The following is a 20,774-nucleotide window of genomic DNA, read 5'->3' on the forward strand; positions in this document are numbered from 1 at the left end:
CCAAGGGTCGAGTGAGCACCCTAATGACCCTGATGACACTGTCTTGTTGGTCACCATGGAGAGCCTGCCCTGAGCCCTGGAGCCCTGGCAGTGGAGCCAATGAGAGGGTCTCGGCTCTTCCCAAACTTAACAGATTGGTAAAGGATGAAGGAAGGAAATCTATTTTATTATTTTAAGTATGGGGTGATAATCACTTAACTAAAGTGTTCTGATGCACAGGAGCAAATAAAATTATCTAGCATGTATACCTTCAGTAGTAATTTTTTTTCCTTGGTTGGTTGACAAATACCAACCTCATCTTCCAGATGTGTTCTGTTCACATTAATGTTAATATGAGATTTGACCGCTGTGGTATTTTTATGCTGACTTACTGGCGTTCATCGTGTCTGTGCATGGTATACTGAGGGACAACGCAACTTATGAAATAGTGATGCTGGGTGTGTAAGAAGCCAGGTGCCAGATCCTGACCCCTCACCTGCTGCATCAGAAGCCACCAGAGAGGCTGTGGTCAGCCACATTGTGCAGTGGATCTCAGATCTCTAACGCACTGCAGAGTTTGGAGAGTCACGGAAAATGCCTTTAATGAGAAAGCTTAAAACCCACCAAGGTGTCAGTAGACCTAGGCCTTGGCACTTTCAGTTCCTTAGAAAGGTAGGCGCGGTGGAGTGGGTCTTTCTAGGCAGTTGCTGGACCACGTGGCATCTTCTTCCCCAGCAGGTGGAGGGCCAGCCAGGGCGGGGAGGGAAGCATTTCCTCTCCACGGCTGCCTCCCAGGGCCGCCTCCCAGCTGGGATTTGAGCCCAGCTCCTCTGCTCAGCCATGACACATTTCCCCTGCCACAAGGTCTCCTTGGCCCTGATGAATCGCCTTTAATAGAGCTTCAGAGAATGGGCGGAGGCTGGAATGACCACATCCACATCACCCTCAGAACTGGTCGGAGTTTTGCAGAAATCCCACAGTACTTGCAGGCCACATCTCCTTGGAGACACTCTTCTGTCCTGCTCAGGTCTCACCACTGCATGTCCAGCAAGGGCCCTGACCTCCTGGTGTCTGATCTCAGGTCTTCACTCTGCACCTGGACAAGGTCTCTCTCCAGTCCTCAGCTTCGCTGACCTGATAGTGCACCCACCTGTGGGGTGTGGTGAGGTTTAAGTTAGAAAATGTGTGTCGTGTGCTTGACATGGTGCCTGTGCCCCAGTGGGTGTCCGTGAATGTTATTTTCGCTCCTATTATCATGCAGTGCTAAGTGGAACAGCTCAGTGGACCAAGGAGTTCAGTCTCAGCCACAAGTGCAGAGCCTCTTGTCCCCAAGTGGAGCCACCTCCCCTGCAGGCGTTTCCTGTCCCCACCCTTCCCTCCCCTCTTCAAGGATTTGGGCCTCAGAAAGCCCCCAGATCCAGTGGCTGCCTGTTCGTCCTTGTTTTTCTCTCTTGCCTTTCTTTTTTCTCTGTGTCTCACTTAGTCAGGACCCTGTGCTCAGGGAGTTCCACAATGACTGGTTAGGAGACATCAGTGCCCATAATGGCTTGGCTGTCCTAATAGGCATTTGCCTTAATGGAGCTCCCAGACCCCCTGCCTTCCTCCCCAGGCACAATGCCGGGGTCCTCTGGGAGAGCTGACGACGGCAGCACAAGGCTGTCCAACCAGGAAACTCTAGGAGGTCAAGCGGGAGTAGGCTCATGGTAACAGGAGGTTGCAGCTCCGGTCAGTGTGGCCCTGATCTGTGGCCACTGCAGTTGAGCTGCCCCCAGGGCTGGATCCCTGGTCTGGTTTCACTCAAGAGTAATAGGAGCAGCTTCAGGAAATGTCCACAGATGAATCCACCATATTCACCCTTTTGTGTTCTGGGGAGAAGCCCCTCCAGAGGGAGGAGAGACATGGGTCAAGGAGTCACGTCCTGCCCAGCTGCCACCCCACAGCCTGGTCTTGGCATGAGAAGGAGGCACACAGGGTGGCTGTGGAGATGGAGTGTGAGTCCCTTGACCAGAGCAGCAGGGGCTCAGTCGTCCTCTAGTTGCACTAAGCACCACACACTCCTGGGGAGCTTATTTGGCAACCTCAGATACCTGGACGGCTCTTCCCCAGGTCAACAATTCCTGGCTGGGAGCCTGTTTTTTGCATTTTCTAAAGTTCTTAGAAATTTGGACAGTCCCAGTGATCAAAGAGTGCAGAGAGAAGGAAGCAAGATTGACCAGTGTTAGCTTTATCAAGTCACAACAGACTGTCCTTCCCACGTGCTTGAAATGTTCCTTTTTAAAACACCTGCCCTCAGCGGGCACCTGGGCACTTGCCCTGATTGGGTGCCCATGCATGCTTTTGATCACTCCAATGAATGGTCTACTCTTCAGAACACAAGAGACCCGTGCCCTCCCAGGCCACGTTGGCTTCTGCCTTGGCCTGCCTTGCTTGAAGCTTGAGGGAGGATTCCCAGTCAGACCTGGGGCTGTCGGAGCACATTTGACACTGGGAACTGCACCGTGCTCTGAAGAGCCATCTATCTCTCTCTCTCTCTCTCTCTCTCTCTCTCTCTCTCTCTCTCTCTCTCTCTCCCATAGCTTTGGCATGGTCCACGATGGAGAAGGGAACAGGTGCAAGAAGTCAGAGGGCAACATCATGGCCCCCACGCTGGCAGGACGCAACGGAGTCTTCTCCTGGTCTCCCTGCAGCCGCCAGTACCTGCACAAGTTTTTAAGGTATGAGCACTTGCACCAACTGTGTCACCTCCCTGCGCCCTTGGTGGTCACTCCCTGCTCAGCCTCCTGTGCACGCAGCTTGGGTGGGTTTGCCAGCCTGGGCTCCTCCCAAGGTGTCTTGAGATTCAGCTGACCGTGGAGTTGACCAGACACTTTGTTACAGCATGAAGGTCTGACAGCCAATCCCAGGCTGATCTTGAGACTTCAAGGAAGTCCACGTAGCATCAATCACACCAAGGCATTTGTCAGCATTTAATGTTTTGGAAAGTTTTCTTACTTTTATAAATAGGCATCTTCAATCGATTAATAGGAAAATATCAATCATGTGTGGACAGGTTCTCAACAGTGAGTAAGAATAATTGGCTAGCTTTTGGAGATGAATCTGCTCTCCTTTATTAATAGTCTAGCATCAGGCAGATGGAAAAAAAATGCATGAAGAGGGAACCCAACTGGCCTGAAGTTGTCAGCACTACTTGACTCCATTCTTGTAGAGTCGTGAGGACAAATACTTATTTGGAGTAAATTCATCAGCCCACTCAATGAATTCCTATGTCATTTTCTGTTACCAGACACAAAATCATCACGATGGCTCATGTCTGCAGCTGGGAGGTCCATGACATAGGGAAATTTTAGCTTCTTATTTCACAATTCATGACAACATGGCCTCTCTTTACTTTAAAAATAATTAAGCGTGTTCCTGTGTCCAGTGGAAACAGTGCGCTCAGTTCTCAGCTTGCTCGGCTGTGTGAACTCCACCTTCAGGAAGGCAAGCGAGTCACAGCTGGTCCTGGTTTCTGCAGAGCCCGAGCAACTCTGAGGCTGCAGAGGAGCACCGCCATGTAGTGGGGAGAAGGCAGGGGGGAGCCCAGAGCTGAGCACGTCTTCAACCCTGGAAGGGGGCTCCTTAACAGATAATGCCTCCTTCTCAGAAACCTCCTCTTCTTACTTGGAAAATGATGAGCTAGCACCAAATCATCTCTCAAGTTCTTTATAAAATAGTGGACATTTAAACGTGCTCCTGACCTTGGCCATATGTGGTGTTGATATTTCTCACTTGTGTCATGTGGTGGGGTGTGCACTGGCAGCTTAAGGAGGTGATTAATGAGGGCAAATACCATTTTAACATGTCTAATGGCCACTTGACAAACCTCTTTGGTAAAGTGCCTGTTCAAATCTCTTGAGCATTTAAAAAAACCGAGGCCTTCTTTTCCTTATTTCTTTATACACCCATGAACATTTTGATCCATCCTAGAATATAGGGAACATAAACATCTCTCACTCTGAGGCTCCTACTTGCTCTTCCTGTGTAGTCTTTTGATAGGTGGGGGTTTTCATTTTCCTTGTGGAGTCTGAATCATCTATATTTTCTTTAGGGTTGATACTTCCTATAAACCACTGAGAAAAGATGTTTTCTCATTCCAAAGTCTTAAATATAGTTTTCCAAGTAATCTCCAAGTTTTATTGCTTTGCATGTCACATGGATGCTACTGGATATTGTGTGTCAGGCAGACAGCAAAGTCAAAATTCATTTGTCCAAATGAATGTTGTGGTAGATACTTTGTAAATGATCAAACGACTTTCCTTTGGTACCCATTCTGATGGGATGAGAGTTCCTGTGGCTTCACAACCTCATCAACAGCTGATGCTGTCAGGGTTCTGGATTCCAGCCATCTTGGTAGGTGTGCAGGGGAACCTCACTGAGAGTTTACATAGCAATTCCCTAATCACCCACAATGTTGGACATCATTTATATGCATGTCATCTGTGTATATTCTTTAACAAAGTGTCTATTCAGAGCTTTTCTCTCTCTTTGAGTTTTTGTTTTGTCTTATTTTCTTATTATTGAATTTTAAGTGTTATTTATGTATTTTATAACAATCCTGTATCAGGTGTGACTTTTGAAAGTCTTTTCTCCCAGTCTGTGGCTTGTCTTCTCATTTCCTTGTTAGTGCCTTTCACGGAACAGAAGTTTTGATTTTAATAAAGTCTAGCTTATCACGTATTATCAAGTATGCCTTTGGTGTTAAATCTTAAAAGGACATCAAGATCATGGCGATCATGGAGGCGTTCTTCTATGTCATTTCCAAAGGTCTAATAATTTTACACTTTATATTAAGTCTATGATCCCATTTTGGGGAAGGGTGTGCAGTCTAGTTTCCTGTAATTGTACAGGTTCTCTTCGTTCTATATTGAGGCTAAAGAGCCCGTCTTAGTTAATTTTCCTATGGGGCATGAGGTATGGACCAAGCTTCTTTTCTTCATAAGCTAGTCCAATTTTTTTCAGTACTATCTAATGCAAAGGACAGATTTCCTTTTCTCAATTAGATTTGCAACTTCATCGGAAACTTAACTGACCTGTGCCGCTGCTGTCTTTCTGGCATCCCCATTCTGTTGTGTTGATCTGTCTGTCCTTTTGCCAAGATGACAATGGCTTGTTCACCACAGCTTCACGGTAAATCTTGAAATTGGGTACTGTGAGCCTCTAAAGTCTCCAGATTTTTCTTTTGGCCTGGAGATGTCCAGTTGTCCTGGCAGTGTTTACGGAAAGCGCGTCATCCCTTCCTCCTTCTCTTGCCTTCCTCCCAGGTCAAGAATCAGTGGCCGGGTGTATGTGGCTCTGTTTGGGCTCTCCCTGATCTAGGTGTGTCCTTCCACCTGCTCCACGTTTTCCTGGTACCGTGGCTTCTCCGTGAGTCTTGCGTGGGGCAGGGTCAGCTCTCCAGCTGCATTCTCCTTCAGCGCTGTGAGAAGAATTCTGGGTACTTAGCCTCTCCTTGTGGGCTTTAGAATCAGTCTGTACATCTACAAAATAACTTGCTTGAATTTTGTTAATAAGTTTTCGCCAGTTTTAGGTTGGGAGGTATTGAAATTTATTGAAAGGATTTCGTTGCTATTTGCGATCATAGAAACTTTCAAATATCACCCTAAAATGCACAGATTACTCCCAAATCATCCTGGTAGGGAATGTAATGCTCCATTTGTGGAGGAAGTGAGCATTAGTTGGTCTTTAGCCATCTACTAGTGAACTTCACTCGAGTTAGATTCCTTCTGGATTGGAAGGTCTGGGCAGAAATCCCCTGAACATAGACATTTGCTAGTGGAAATGTGGTCTTCCCTGAAGGTCCTCTAGAGGGTCTAAGGTATTACACAGACTGTTCCCTGCCTAAAAGATAAGAGGGGAGGCAGAAAGGAAAGGAAGAAATTCCAGACTGAAATAGTCTCTTTGCATTTTGATTTTTACAGTGCCTGGTTTCGTCTTTGGATGGTTTCTGGCAAGAAGTGTACATTTTGTTATAGGAACTTCTCACATTGAACATCTGGCTTTAATTATTCAGTTACACTTTTCCCCCTGATAAGTTTGAGGAATCTAACAAAGAACAAATTGCCTTCTTGGAAAAGGTGAAATTTATTATTAATAATCTCAGAAATGTGTGCTGCTGTGTTTAAATATGATCAGGATAAATGATACAATGAACCACAGGAAAAAAGTTTCCTTCTATGCAAAATAGTTTGCACAATTGCATGAGATAGAGATTTGGTTGATGGGACCTCCTTGGTAACCCTCCTCATTTGCCCATCTCTTCTTTGTTTCAGCACTACCCAAGCAGTGTGCCTTGCTGACCAGCCAAAGCCTGGAAAGGAATACAAGTACCCCGAGAAGCTGCCGGGAGAGTTATACGATGCAAACACACAGTGCAAGTGGCAATTTGGAGAAAAAGCCAAGCTATGCATGCTGGATTTTAAAAAGGCAAGTGATTATTGGCCAACGCTCAATGCAATATGATTCACAAAATCATTTTATTTAGTGTAACTGACATTGATGAATTCAGAATTTATTGGGTACCTACCAAATGTCAAACCCTCTGTGTGTTAGGGCTGGCCCCGCATAACAGGAAACACATGTTTTACTGGCAGAGAAGATGACAGTAGATACTGCTGTGGGTATCAGTTTTCATTTGAGAACCGACTGGGCCTGTTAGGTGGGATCTCTCTCTGATTTATCATGTGGGAGCTCCACAAGAACTTTTAGCTGGGGTAAGTCAGCAAATTAATATTCTGCATTTTTTTCAGATGATATTAAGAAAACAATGTTCTCTCTACTCCCTCCCTATATAAGATAATTTATTAGAAAGCAGCAGCCTATGCAGGGCTTCTGATTATTAAATTCCTCGAATAAAGTATTTATAGAGCAGTTTCTCATAAAAGATGGTGTCTACCCCAGCGACATCATTTCCTACAGAAATTCCTCATCTAACGCAGACACATGCTTTTGTTAAGCCGGGAAAATGGAGATTTAGGAGCCTGCTCTACTGGACCACAGAGAGCTTCTCAGGAATTAAATGAAGGTAACTAGATTGGGGGTTTCTTCTATTCTAGTTTATAATGAAATCAAGAGGAAAATAGAAAAAGAATACAGTCCTGCAGCAACCCCACCCCCCACCCCAACATGTGGGAATGTGCTGGGAAACCCCAGCTTAAACCCGGGTCGTAATCCTTCTTCTGAACTCAAGCAGGCTCCCAGGAGGGGCACGTTGGCGTGAGTCAGGTCGCCCACACCCCGGTGTTGCCTGAGACCTGGCAGGAGATGGGAATTCCCTGAGGGCTTTGTGTTGCCTGAGACCTAGCAGGACATGGGAATTCCCTAGGGCTTTCTTTCTCGATTGTTTCTCTTGTGTTTGTTGAGGAGAAGAGACAAAGCACCAATGTTTTCCTTTAAAGATGGGGTTTTCCAGATTGTGCTCCCTTCTCCTCATGGTATTGCTTTGTGACCACAAACCATGTCCCTTGTGGTATCCTAAAGCCATCTGGAAAACAATTACCAGTCAAATTCAGGATGTTTGTTGATTTTTGAGGGCATATTTACATGTGGTGAAATACATTAAGTATAAAATTTAAATTTGACAAACACGTGCACCTGTTACCAGCATCCCTTTCCATAAAGTCTTGAACACTTAAATGTGAATTCTGAGCTGCTCGGGTATATTGTTTAAGAAACGCCTATTTCTATTTGAAAATATCATTCACAGCTCCTGTATCCTGCATTATATTTGCTATCAGTCATGGCAACTTCTTGGAGATGGGTGCTCTAATTGCCGATGATGGTTGTGTATGTCCCTATTTCCCTCTCTGCTTTCGATTTTGTTTTCTATATTCTGAAACTCCATAGGAGGTGTGTATGTATTTAAGATTGTTCCGTCTTCTTGACTCTTCTGTTAATTTATAATAACAATTTTGGTCATATTACTCTTCTTAAATCCTAATTTGTTTTATATTTAGATAGCCATATTAGCTGACTTAGGAATCCTATGCACATAATAATTTTTTATCCTTTTATTTCTAATTTGCTTGTATTTTGTATAAAATGTGTGTTGTAAGCATTCTTTTATTTGGTATTACTGCTCTGTCCTGTTGAGCAATCTCTGACCTTTCATTAGAATGTTCAATTGTTCTGTAATTAATTACATTAAAATTATTGATATAGGGAAGTTAAATCTGCCATTTTGCTCTTTGCTTTTTATTTCATTTCTTTTTCTTTTGTGATTCCTGCGTTCTGCCTTGTGGAAGAAATTGCTTGTTATAGATTCTGTTTGTTAACCTCTACTTGCTTTTTGGCTCCACTTTCTAGTGCTAGTGTGTGGCTGCTCTAGAGGTTACTGTGTGCAGTAACTTCTTAACAAGAGTCTGCACAGCCTCTTGGTGTGTGGTAAAGGACCCTCACCACACGTCAGTCCATGTACAGCTGTCCATGCTGTCTGTAGTGTGAAGATCCCTACTGCCCACACTTTACCCATCACTGCCACATTTACTTCGATGCATATTCATGTTATAAGCCATGTGATGCAATATCATATTTTTTGTTTAAAATAGTTATTTATAACATTAAGACAAGAAATGACTATATTTTATATTTCCTTATATATTTATCATTATGTGTTTATGTTTTCCTATAGATCTCAGATTCAAATTGCTATCATTTTCTTTACCCTATATTCCTAAGGCCTCTTTCTATGGAATAAGTTCCCCTAGAATTTGTATGTGTGTGTGTGTGTGTGTGTGTGTGTGTGTCTACGTTCTTGGGTGTAATTTCAACGGATTTCTCTGTCCACTGATGCAGAGTGATGATGGGAATTAGCGATAGGAGCAGCCTGCCGGGTGGAACTTGGTTACAGGGCATTGCACATCTCTCCATGGTGTCATCTGTATCTTCTGAGTGCCGTACAGGCTGTCTAAGGAGATGAAACAACCGTGCTGAAGGCCTCCTCGAGTCTTCAACTCAGCCATCTGAAATGCTGGTTTGGGGTGTTATGCCTTATGTTCAGCTCAGTCACGTCGTTATTACTGAAATTGGTCTTTGTCAACAAAACTCTGAAGTCACAGGTCGAGTCATGAGCGAGCACCCTCCCTAAAGCTGCAGAGAAGGTGGCAGGAGACCCTCCCCACACAGGGTTTGGCTCTTTTCTGCCACGTGAAGCACTAGTGTCACAAACATTGGGTCTTTACATTACTACTGTGCTCCATCAACATAGCTCCGTGGCCTGCTGTCTGAAATATAACTAGCTGGAATTACTTGAAATCAGATCTCCTCCGTGTGCTGGGTCCTGTGGCTAAGTTAGGAGCTCCCCCACCCCATGCAGCAAGTCTCACATTACTGCTGCCTGGACACTAGAACCGTAATTTAACAGGATCCTTACTCCAAGAGGACTCCTAGTTCCCTGAGGCCACCACGGCACACAGCAGTGATGCTCTAACACCGACATTGTAGGTTAGGTCCACAATTTAGAAGTCGAGTCAGTGTGGTAAATGTTAGAGCAAAGGGCTTGGGGTTGTGTAGTGGTGGTTTAATGTTCATTTCCTCGCCTAACTCTTTGTGATACTACAGCATTTACTGGGGTGTCCAGACAAAGTGCCATATTTTTTATGGCAGACAATTAAATCTGTAGGATGCCAAGGTCTCCAGTGCTATTGCTAATGTTGAACAGGGACATGGATTGTTTGATATGTCAAGTGTGTCTAATGTAAAGTGTATTCCTGCCTGAACACTGGAATTGGGCACTGAGTGGGTCCCAGGTTGAGGCTGAAGTGTACAGAGGGTCTGAGCCAGGGTGCAGGAGAGCTAGGGACGTCCCTGCTCCGGTGGTGAGCTGGCACCAGCATCCTGCATTTGAAGGCTTTACACTTAGCTGAGTTTGAAACTGTTACCTGTGATAGTATCTGCCACCCTGTTTCTTTATTATGCATAATGCTTCCAAAAACTAAAACATTAAGAATGTTCTGGAATCACCTTGGATGAGAGCTATATCATCTTACGGTCCAGTCCTTCCTTCAGTTCACTGATCATCATTAACTTCATCATATACTAAAACTTTTCCTGCTCATACTGTCACTTGTTTGTACAGGAACAACCAAGTACATGTTCGACTTGTTGAGAAAGCATTTTCTGACAGCCTGCTAGGTACCCAGCACTGCACCACGTAGTGACCATGAACATACTAGAATCATTTGCACCATTTACCTTGCATCATCTTGAGTAGTCTTGGGCCCTGAGAATGAGCCCCCTAGCCCTGCAGTCACAGCAACCACTGAGTGGCTCTGTGATGGCAGGATGAGTGGCGCTGTGATGGCAGGATGAGACCCGTGACTTGCTAGAACACCCTCAAGCCCTTAGGAGTGCAGAGATCGTGCAGTGGTTTAGCAGCTGTTAGGTCCAGGCCCTGAGCTGGGCATGCTCCCTGTGCCCACTACATCCAGCCTCTGGACATGTTGGTGACTGGCGACCCTCATACACACAGTGAGGACACAAGGCCCTGGCTGCCCCAATCCAGTCCTCCTAATCCACACCAGTCTGTCTCTCTGGGATGCCCACTTCTGTGCTGGACCCCTGTGGCCATCTCCCACCTGACCCAGCACACCAGCAGCTTCCTGGTCTGCCTCTGTTCACTGCACTCTCTTCTTCCATGTTCAGACCCAGCGTCCTGCATCAGTAGACCTCTGTGTCCCTCCACCCAGAGGCCTCTGTGGGCCACCACTCCAGTGCAATTGTGCCACCTGCTGCCGCTCTCTGGGCCCCGGCTCTCACAGAGCAGCTGTAGAGCTCTTTATCCCCCTCTGAGAAGGACCTGAGCCAAACAAAGTGCCAGCCACCAATGTGACACATTTGTCCCAGGAGTACTTAAAGATCCTGGGGATTCACAAGAAAATGGCACTTGATGGCACAGTGATTATGACCATGTGAGATTTTTATGAATGGCTCAGAATAAAAGCAACTGATTTCTGAATTAAAACATTGAAAGCTCACTTGTAAAGATTCCAAGTTCCAGAAGTTATTTTTTTATTGAGGAGATACAGGCAGAAAAATACAAAGCTGTGTCTTTAATAAATACCTAACTTCTTAATGTGTGGTGCATAAACAAGTGTAAGGGGACTTCAGAACAAGTTTCATGACAGTAAAGTTAAAATGGATCATTAAAAACAACGCCCTTCTCGAGCTGCCTTGCACAGTGCCAAGATGCTGTCGGTGCTACTGGAGTGTGGAACGGGGCCGCGGGGCGTCTTTCCAGCCCAGCTTCGCTGCCTGCGTTTTCTCCATAGTAACGGGGCCTGGCACTTGCAGCCACTCCATTTCCTGTAAAATTGCACACAGCTTCAGAAATGTTTCATCACCTTGTGCCAGACCTCCCACCAGCATTCCAGAAGCTTCCGTCATATCTCAGGTCCTACTTTGCCTGTCACTAAATGTTCCTTTGGACTCAAATGATATGAAGTAAAAAAAATTCTTTCCATTTGGGATGCCTGTCGTCCTTCACGTGCCCCAGCCCTGGTTTCACGCAGGACCATCCTGAGTGCTTCCTGCACACCCCCTTCTCCTCTGAGTGTCCCCTGCCTCCTGGTACAGGGCCCCAGCTCAAGAACTGGGTCAGGGCTGCATCAGTGATGGAGCACTCGACTAGCACGTGTGAGACCCTGGGTTTGATCCCCAGCATCAAGGGACAATGAAAGGGGCGGCTGGTTCAGAGACTCCTGGAGTCCTCCAGGCAAGCCTTCTGCGGCTCTGCATGCTCAGCCTACTTCCTGTCCCTCCCCAGTTGGGGCACCTCTCCCTCCCTGTGCAGTAGGTCCTCTTCGCTCCTTTGAGACCAAGTTCAAGACTGTGAGTCTGGGTCCTGTTCATTACCAAACCTTGTGTCTAGTGAGATGCTTCACGTATTTTAAGCTTTCACCAAAGCTTTGGGGATGTTGGAGGGATGGATGGGTGGATGATGGGTGGATGATGGATGGGTGATGGGTTGATGATGGATGAGTGATGAATGTATGGATGATAGAAGGATGGATGGATCAACAAGTTTCCTAATCATCTTTAATTTAAAAATTATAATCCCAATTTCAAGAGGTCAGTGGAAATTGAAGTGGAAAAGAATAAATCATAAAATGTTTTGTTGGCTTTTTTAAAAAATTGTAATTTTTTGTAGTTTTCTACAATGTTTGTATCAAGCATATTTTTTCCTTTTAACTTGGAGAATATAATGTTGTTAAATTTATACTGAGTAAATCCAAATAAACACAGATTCAGAGATGGAATTCTGAAGAAGCAATTCCAAACACAAGTTCCGATGCCTCGTCCACCACATGGTCTGCTGCAGGCTACACATCCATTTTTAACCGAGAATGTTGTTTTTCCTGTAGACTTTTCACTGACATTTTATCACAAGTGCATGGGCCATTGGCCACACTGATGACCTCGTTTATTCTGTTTAGGATATCTGTAAAGCCCTGTGGTGCCATCGCATAGGAAGGAAATGTGAGACGAAGTTCATGCCGGCGGCAGAGGGCACCCTGTGCGGGCAGGACATGGTAAGAAGCTGCGGTCGGGGGACAACGTGCACAGCTCTCACTTCCCCAACGCACACACCTCTCCTCCTGTTTCATTTTCCTGTTCTAACCCAGCGTTCCTCATACCCCTGTGTCTGCCTGCACCCCTGCCAAGAGCTGTGGTTTATTATATTGATATTTCTCACTTTTGTGGGAATATTGTTGATGAGCTTTCCAAAATTACAGAGAAGTCAGGCAAGACCTGATGACTGAGTCCATTTAATAAGGGAAACATTAACCACTGACCCCACTTCACCAGCAAAGAGCCAGCATCCCTGCTGTGTAGGCCTCTGAGCTTCAGTCTGCAGACCTTGCAGTAAAGCATTTTGACCTGTTGCTGGCTGTGGGTAAAGACACAGAGCTTTGATTCAGAAAAAAGAAGAAACAAATAAGATAGCAAGTCTGTTACCTAGTGGCAAGCAGGGACAAGTATGTCATTAAATTTTAAGAATAAACTGGTGGTGCTGGGCTGTGGCTCGATGGTAGAGAGCTTGACCAGAATGTGGAGGCTCTGAGTTTGATCCCCGGTACCACAAAAAGTAATAAAACAAAATAAATTAAAAGAATAAGTTATCTTAGCAAGTAAGAATAATATTTTAATGTTTTTGATTTAACCTGGTTGCCTTTTTAGAATGCAAAAATTATTGATGAAGATAGAAATATATGAAAATCGATTTTTTACTGCAGACATTTTCATGTTTTATGTTTGTGGTCTTTTTAGTGTTACTAAAGAATATGAAAGAGAAATGTTTACTGAATGTATCACTGATCTCTTGGGCTTAAATTCCAAGCTACAGCACATCCTAAGGGTATTTAAATGTGGCTGCAGACAGGAAGGTTTTAGATTGTCGGAGACGGGTGCTAAGCCTTGAGAGTGACTGAGGAGGCACAGAGAAAGAGGCTAGCTCCCTGGGCCAGGGCCGGCACCCTCACAGGGGTGAGATCTGGAGCTAAGTTCACCTAGTGACATCGGCAGCTGCAGCTCAATGAATCCCTAGTAAAAATTGTTCTTGTTTCTTGATGGGATCCTGCAGTCTTGGGATTCTGATTGCCAGGACACGGGGTAATTGGCCTGAATGCTAGGCAGCAGGTAATCATGACAAGTGAGCTGTACTCACAACTGTGTGTGCGCCTGTACATGAGCATCCTCTCCCAACCCCATGGGATGATGTTTTCTTGTCAGATTCTCTAAAAGGGTTTTTAAAAGACAGTTTTTAAAACTAGAATAGTCATTTAAGGATGTCTGCAGGAATAGGAAAAGATGCATTTTCAGAAAAATGAACTGCAGCTCTAGTTATCATAGCAAAACCCTGGAAATATACAGATGTCCATCAGGAGGGAATTTTCTCGAAACAAACATGATGGAGTACTATGTAGCTTAGAAAAGAGTGATAAGATGGCTGTATCCTTCTGTGGAATGATCTGCAGACTTTCTCAAATGCAGAAGAAGAGGAAAAAAAGCTTTATGTAGCATGCTGTCATTTATCAAAGACCAAGCGAATGAGAGAGAGAGAAAAAAAAACTATTCTATATAATCATTAACTTATATTTTAAAATAAAAGGATAAACCCATATGTTGAAGAGCTTGAAACATTCTAGGTGATTTTGAAATTTGTTAAGATAACCCCTAACAAACAAAAGTGAAATAAAAAGATGTAAACTAATGATAATTCTAGTGGGTGGCTTTACCATGGCCATAATAGAGGAATGAGCCCAAATGATCTTTAAACCCAGTAATTTGACCTTACGTCTCCAGTGGGATGTACACAATAGGAAAAAAAAACTACCACAAAGAATTCTAAACTCTTCAGCAGCCATTGGCTTTGTTCTTCTAAAACTATGGAAGACAGAGGAAATAGTCGGTGCTGTGTCCTTAAGCCCAGACTTCTCATGTGTGAGAGGAAAAAGATACAGGTACAAAATCAAAGAAATGAGTAACACGCGTAACCCTTAAATCTGAATTGGATAAATTGCTCTGAATTCATGAAGCATTTTTTTTCTTTAAAATTAAAATTTAAAAATTCACACATATACACAAACTCTGTTGGCCAACTCGATAGCAATGGCCACCCTTCAAATGGATTGTAGCTTCTTAGTCCAGTTTTATTCATAAAAGAAACCAGGATCTTCTCGTGTCAAGGGTGATTCCAGTTCTAGAACAAGCAACGTGCGAGGCCAGCCTGGCACACCTCCTGAGTGGACCTGGGAGCCTCCCAGACTCTGGGTCCTGCTGAAGGGCTGGGGGGCAGCTTTGCCAAGAGAAATGTGGAGTGGAGCCGTCTCCAATCACAGAGAGAGAGCACCCTGTTTTCCCGTGTGAACTCAGCCTCAGGGGCCAAACATCAAACTGATGAAGGATATTTTGTCTTAACGTCTGATCCAACTAGTAAAATGGCTGTTAGACTCATACATGGGAAGATGCTGGGGACCTTCATGGTCAGCAGGCAGCCCCAGGACCCCTGAGACACTGAGGCACCTCGACACAGGGTTCCAGGCATTGACCCAGTTATCCCACTCCTTGACCTATGCACACACACAGCCCTCCGTGTGTGAGTCTACACCCTGGGCAACCTCCTAGGCCCAGCTGTCTCAATGCAGCAAGCCCAGGGGACCAAGGATTGTGTTGGTGGCACCCTGGAGATGGAGGCCCCCTGAAGATGCAGCCAGCAAGATCCCCACGCAGGAGACAGGTGGATGGAGGCAGGAGAGAGGATGGAGGGAGGACACGTGGCAAGGCAGGGCACCTGTACCCGTACCCTGGAAGGGTCTGCTTCCACATCAGTGAAGAACAAGGGTATGAATGCAAGTGTGAGCGCCAACTGGATATTCGATGATACTGAGTGATCGCTGTAAGTTTCTTTACAATGGTATTGGGTCCATATTTTTAAAAGTCTTTAATTTTTAAGACATGTCATGAAATATTTCTAAAGAAGTGGTACAAAGTCTAGGGGTCAGTTTTGGGGGAGGAAAATGTGGACAGTATGCAGGTTAGACAGGACTGCCCCTGAGTGCATACGTGCTGAGCTGGATGCCAGTACCCGGGGGTCCGTGAGGTGTACTGTGCTTGTGAGGTCCTTGAAACTTTCCTTTTTAAAAAGTCGGGGTTTAAATAACTCAGCCAATACATGGGCAAAGGGACTGAACAGAAACTTCACAGAAGATATACAAATGGTCAAAAAATATATGAGCCAGGCGTGGTGGCACGTGCCTGTGATCCTAGTGGCTCTGGGGGCGGAGGCAGGAGGATCATGAGTTCAAAGCCAGCCTCAGCAAAAGCAAGGCACTAAGTGATTCAGTGAGACTCTGTCTCTACATAAAATACAAAATAGAGCTGGGGATGTGGCTCAGTGGTTGAGTTCCCCTAGGTTCAATCCCTAGTACCACCTCAAAATATGAAAAATGCTCAACATCTCGAGCAATTAGAGAAATGCAAATCAAAACTACACTGAAATTCCATCTCATTCCTGTTAGAATGGCAATTATAAAGAGTACAAGTAACAATAAATGTTTAAACATTTATTTTATATATTTATATACTTTTATATATAATATCTATACCATTCTATATGTATACATAAAAAATACTCTTATTCTATTTTAAGCTGAAAAGTGGTCCCTGATACAAATGTTATTATAGTTAAACTAAAGCCCTGATGCACATTTAGGTTGATTCCAACATTTTATTATTTAAAAAGAAAAAAAGTTGCAATGAATAGCTTCATGTATCATTTAACAGATAAGAGTATATTTTACAATATATAAGTGCCTAGAAGCAAGTCAAATGATACAACTGCAAATTGGCACAACCACTCTGGAAAGCAGTATGGAGAGTCCTTGGAAAACTTGGAATGGAACCACCATTTGACCCAGTTATCCCACTCCTCGACCTATGCCCAAAGGACTTCAAATCAGCATACTACAGTGACACTGCTACATCAATGTTTATAGCAGTCAATGTATAATAGCTAAGCTGTGGAACCAATCTAGGTGCCCTTCAACAGATGCATGGGTGAAGAAAATGTGGTATAGATACACAATGGAATATCACTCAGCTATAAAGAAGAATGAAATTACGACATTTGCCAAGAAATGGATGGAACTGGAGACTATCATGCTAAGTAAAATCAGCCAGTCCCCCCAAACCAAAGGCCGAATATTCTCTCTGATATGTGGATGCTAACTCATAACAAGGGAGGGTAGGGAGCAGAAGCATAGAAGTTCATTGGATTAGACAAAGGGGAATGATGGGAAGGGAGAGGTGGGAATAGGAAGGCTGTAGAATGAACAAGACATCACTTTCCTACGCTTATCTATGAGTACATGACCAGTGTAAGTCCACATCATGTACAACCACAAGAGCAGGATCCTAATTGGAACGGGTTGCACTCCATGTATTTATTATATGTCAAAATACACCCTACTGTCATGTGTATCTTAAAAACAAAACCCAAAATCCCAACCCCTAGTACAAAAAAAGGCTAGGGGGTTTATTTGTGGCGGGGGAGGTGGTTATACCCACTACATTGTAACTACCCATTCACTCCTGTGGACGTGGCCAGGTAGCAACATCACATCGACAGCAGTGGTCACCACCCAGCAAAGCTGCCCAGAGGCACCTGGCAAAAGCCTTGCTGCTGCTTGTGCAATGGATCTTCGAGTTCAAGGGGGCCCCTGGCTCCACCCGCCTGCCTTCCTTCAGGAGCGCCAGTCCTCTCTGCACCTTCAGACTGGACAGATGTTTCTGAAAACATTTTTCAACTGACTCAACTTGTTGATTTTTCCTTTCGTATTTGCTCCCTTTTTTATTAGAAAGCTACAACCAGGTGATTTAAAAAAAAAAAAAAAGAAAAGATAAACACTAATAGCAACAGACACACAGGACATGCTGTCTCCTCCTCCTTCCAGGGCCTCACTCTCCTCCCCTCCCCTCCCCTCCCCTCCCCTCCCCTCCTCTCCCCTCCTCTCCTCTCCCTTCTCTCCTCTCCGTCTCTCTTCCCAACTCACAAAGTGCCCAGTGCCCAGCTGCAGGATTGTCACTGAGCTGAGGAACTGGCAGGGTTTGTTCTGCCACCTGGGATGTGGACAAGTAGTGATGGGAGACAGAGGTTTTTGTTTTTGTTTTTTACTTATATAGAAAAATCAAATAGTCAGATGGTTAAAGATTTCAAAATTAATTACGGATTTAAGATTCGTTTTTATTTTTGAAGTAATTCTAAATGGAACCACTTGAACTTGCCACTCCTGTGTCACGGATACTCTGATACCACTGGTGTGCTGAGTTTTAACCTGGTGCATGAATCAGTGAGGGACTGGTGTATCTTCCTCTTACAGAAGGAGCACTCTTCTCTCAGTCTGGAGCTGCAGGCTCTAATCTTGGAGTGACTTTGCTACCTGTGATATTAATCTTGCAGTGACTGCGCCTCCCCTGCCCTCCGGCTCTGCTGGCTCCATGCAGCCCAGGGCCAGGCACAGCCGTCTTCCTTCCCTCCTCTGTGTCAGGAGGAGTGTGGCCTCGCTGTTCCACAGAGGCAATGTCATCTCGTCAGATTCAATGTGAACTGAGAACCATGAGCACTTCTCTTGGGAAGGAGCAGCTGGAATCTCTGGCCCAAGTGGGGACAGATGGGATTCCACGGGAATCGTGTCATCTCTGTGGACAGCTGGATGACCTCTAACATGCCCTCGTGAACAAGCCTGAGGTTCCAGGCCCAGGTGCATTGCAGTGACAGCACAGAGTGTCACAGAAGTGACAAGGTGCTGAGCCCGTGGGGCCTCCAGCTGTGCTTTGCACCTGAGACTGACTCTTGTGAACAGGAGCTATGAAAAGCACCTGTTGCAGGAGAGGTCAGAGTTCAGTGCCTCGGAAGATGAGCAGTGGACTGAATGTCCCCAGAGCACAACTCCCTCTCAAGTTCCAGGACTCGGATGTTTGGTCTTCTCCGTGTCTCCCCTGGGTGTGCTCTCCCTAGGGATGAGAGGGAGCAGCAGCAGCACTGTTGTTCTGAGCGTCCACTTGCCAGTGGGGATGTTAGTGTGTGCGCATTTTACAAATCCGCAATTTGCCAATACGTAGCGGCAGGACAATCCACTTGCTCACCCGTGACTCACATGAATTATTTATTTATGTATTTTTAAAATGTTTAGTGGTGCCGCGGAGGACAGTGTGTGAAGTATGGTGACGAAGGCCCCAAGCCCACCCATGGACATTGGTCGGACTGGTCCCCCTGGTCCCCCTGCTCCAGGACCTGTGGGGGCGGAGTGTCTCACAGAGACCGCCTCTGCACCAATCCCAGGTATGTCCCTCGCTCCATGGGCCCTCCCAACAGCCTGCCAGTGCCCACACTCGGAAACACTGACTGTGTACTTTGCACAATGTTGTACAAGACACTGAGCACGAAAAGCATTTTACTCAAGAATTGCTTAAATGAGTATCTCTGAGACAATGTCAGATGCCGATAACTCCCTGACCCTAGCAAAAAGCAACAGACTCAGAAATTGGGATTTAACCACAGGTACTTGAAATGCTAAGGGTCTGCTTAAACAGCTAAATTGTAAGAGAAATATGTAGAACTCGAGGGAATAAGAATCCCTAAGAACAACTCTTCCATGCAAAAAGATAAAACAAAAAAAAAATGGTTTTCCATCAAATGCCTTCACCTTTACAACTAGAGATTTAACCATGGACTTGGGTAGAGGACAGACAGAGAGAGGCACTTCCCACATGGGAGAGTTTCAAATCCTCCTCTTGCTCCTGGTTGGTTGAAGACCCCAGTGGCCGTACTCTTCTGCTCCTCCTGTCCGAGAAGCCTGAGGCGGGTATGGCCTGTCCACTGTCCTCTCAGGCCCTTGCTCCCAGGTTGCTTGCACATGCCCCGGGGCAGGTGGTGCTCTGCATGGGCCCTGGCATGCTGGCCTTGTGACAAAGAGGCTGGCCGTGGGAAGGAGCAGGGTCAGGAGAGCAAAGCCCTGGACCAGCAGTCCCAGTTCTCCCTGGGAAAGCCGCCCCTCCTGAGCGGCTCCCCCAGGGGGACGTGGTGCAGCCTCTCAAATGGGAGGTTCCTAACTGGGGGCTTCACATTCCAGACCATCGCACGGAGGGAAGTTTTGTGAGGGCCCGACCCGCACCCTGAAGCTCTGCAACAGTCATCCATGTCCCCAGGACAGCATGGACTTCCGCGCCGCCCAGTGCGCCGCGTACAACAGCCAGCGGTTCCGGGGCTGGCACTACAAGTGGAAGCCTTACACCCAGGTGGCAGGTAAGCCGGAGCCCACTCTTGGGCACAGCCCTGGCTTTGTGACCTTTGCTTTCCAATTGTGTGACTGGCAGCGCGGTTGCCAAGGCACGTTAACGCCGCCCTGTGGGGTCGGCTCCGCTGCTCACTCTAATGAGGGCTGGTGTAGTTTGGCCTGTCCCACCACCTTGGCATCTCATCCACATGTGGCCAGCTGTGTGGTCAGCAATCCATAGGCCAGACAGAGAGCAGGGGCATAATGCAAGGAAATTTGTTAAAGAAATAATAAGAAATTCAAAGCTGATGGTATATTAAAAATGAATCAATTTTTTTAAAAAATATGAGTCCCAGTATTTAATGGCAATGTTATTAGAAACATATAATCCATTGAATATTTAGAATTATTAAAGAATGGAAGAAAAACTGTAGGAGATTTTAGAACATTAGATAATTTTCAAATATACTATATTCAGGAAGTGTAGCTCAAGTGGCATAATTGGGAGAAACCTAAAGCACAGTTAATCACCTCATTCTTTGAAATGGGAACACTGTCCAGACAGACACAGAGACCCTGGGAAACACATGCATTGGGATATCCCACCCGGGGTTCGCAGTCATTGATTCATTGTGATCGGGAAGCAGGTGCACAGGGGCAGTAAATGCAGGGTGGGAGATGGCAGGCCACTCCTACGTGACACCTTTGGTTGTGCTCTTCCCCACACCCTGCAAGAATCAGGCCAGGCAGGAGGAGGAGCAAGCCAAGGTCAGGAGAGACCAGAGGAATGAACTTTGAAACAGGGGTCAGAAACGTGTGTGCTACTCGTGATTTTGCTAGCCTTCAGTGAATAAATCAGTTACTCATGGAAGCACATACCAAGTCATAAATTAGTCACCCCTGGAAGCACACACTAAATTTGATTCTTGAAATCATTCTGTGGGGCCACTTACCCTGAACAGGAGGGAAATGACCTGTGGATGAGTC

General features: G+C 45.6%; 1 protein-coding gene across 1 annotated transcript in view; it reads left to right on the forward strand.

The window, feature by feature from the left end:
* Positions 1 to 20,774, forward strand: part of Adamts16 (ADAM metallopeptidase with thrombospondin type 1 motif 16) — a 124,110-nt gene that overhangs the window by 45,545 nt on the left and 57,791 nt on the right. Inside the window, exons 9-13 of the mRNA XM_026401937.2 lie at positions 2,556 to 2,693; positions 6,288 to 6,441; positions 12,447 to 12,542; positions 18,705 to 18,853; positions 19,644 to 19,816. Coding sequence (XP_026257722.2) covers positions 2,556 to 2,693; positions 6,288 to 6,441; positions 12,447 to 12,542; positions 18,705 to 18,853; positions 19,644 to 19,816 — 710 coding nt within the window. The remainder of the gene's footprint in view (positions 1 to 2,555; positions 2,694 to 6,287; positions 6,442 to 12,446; positions 12,543 to 18,704; positions 18,854 to 19,643; positions 19,817 to 20,774) is intronic.

The sequence above is a fragment of the Urocitellus parryii genome, chromosome 1, assembly GCF_045843805.1.
Source record: "Urocitellus parryii isolate mUroPar1 chromosome 1, mUroPar1.hap1, whole genome shotgun sequence".
Taxonomy (NCBI): domain Eukaryota; kingdom Metazoa; phylum Chordata; class Mammalia; order Rodentia; family Sciuridae; genus Urocitellus; species Urocitellus parryii.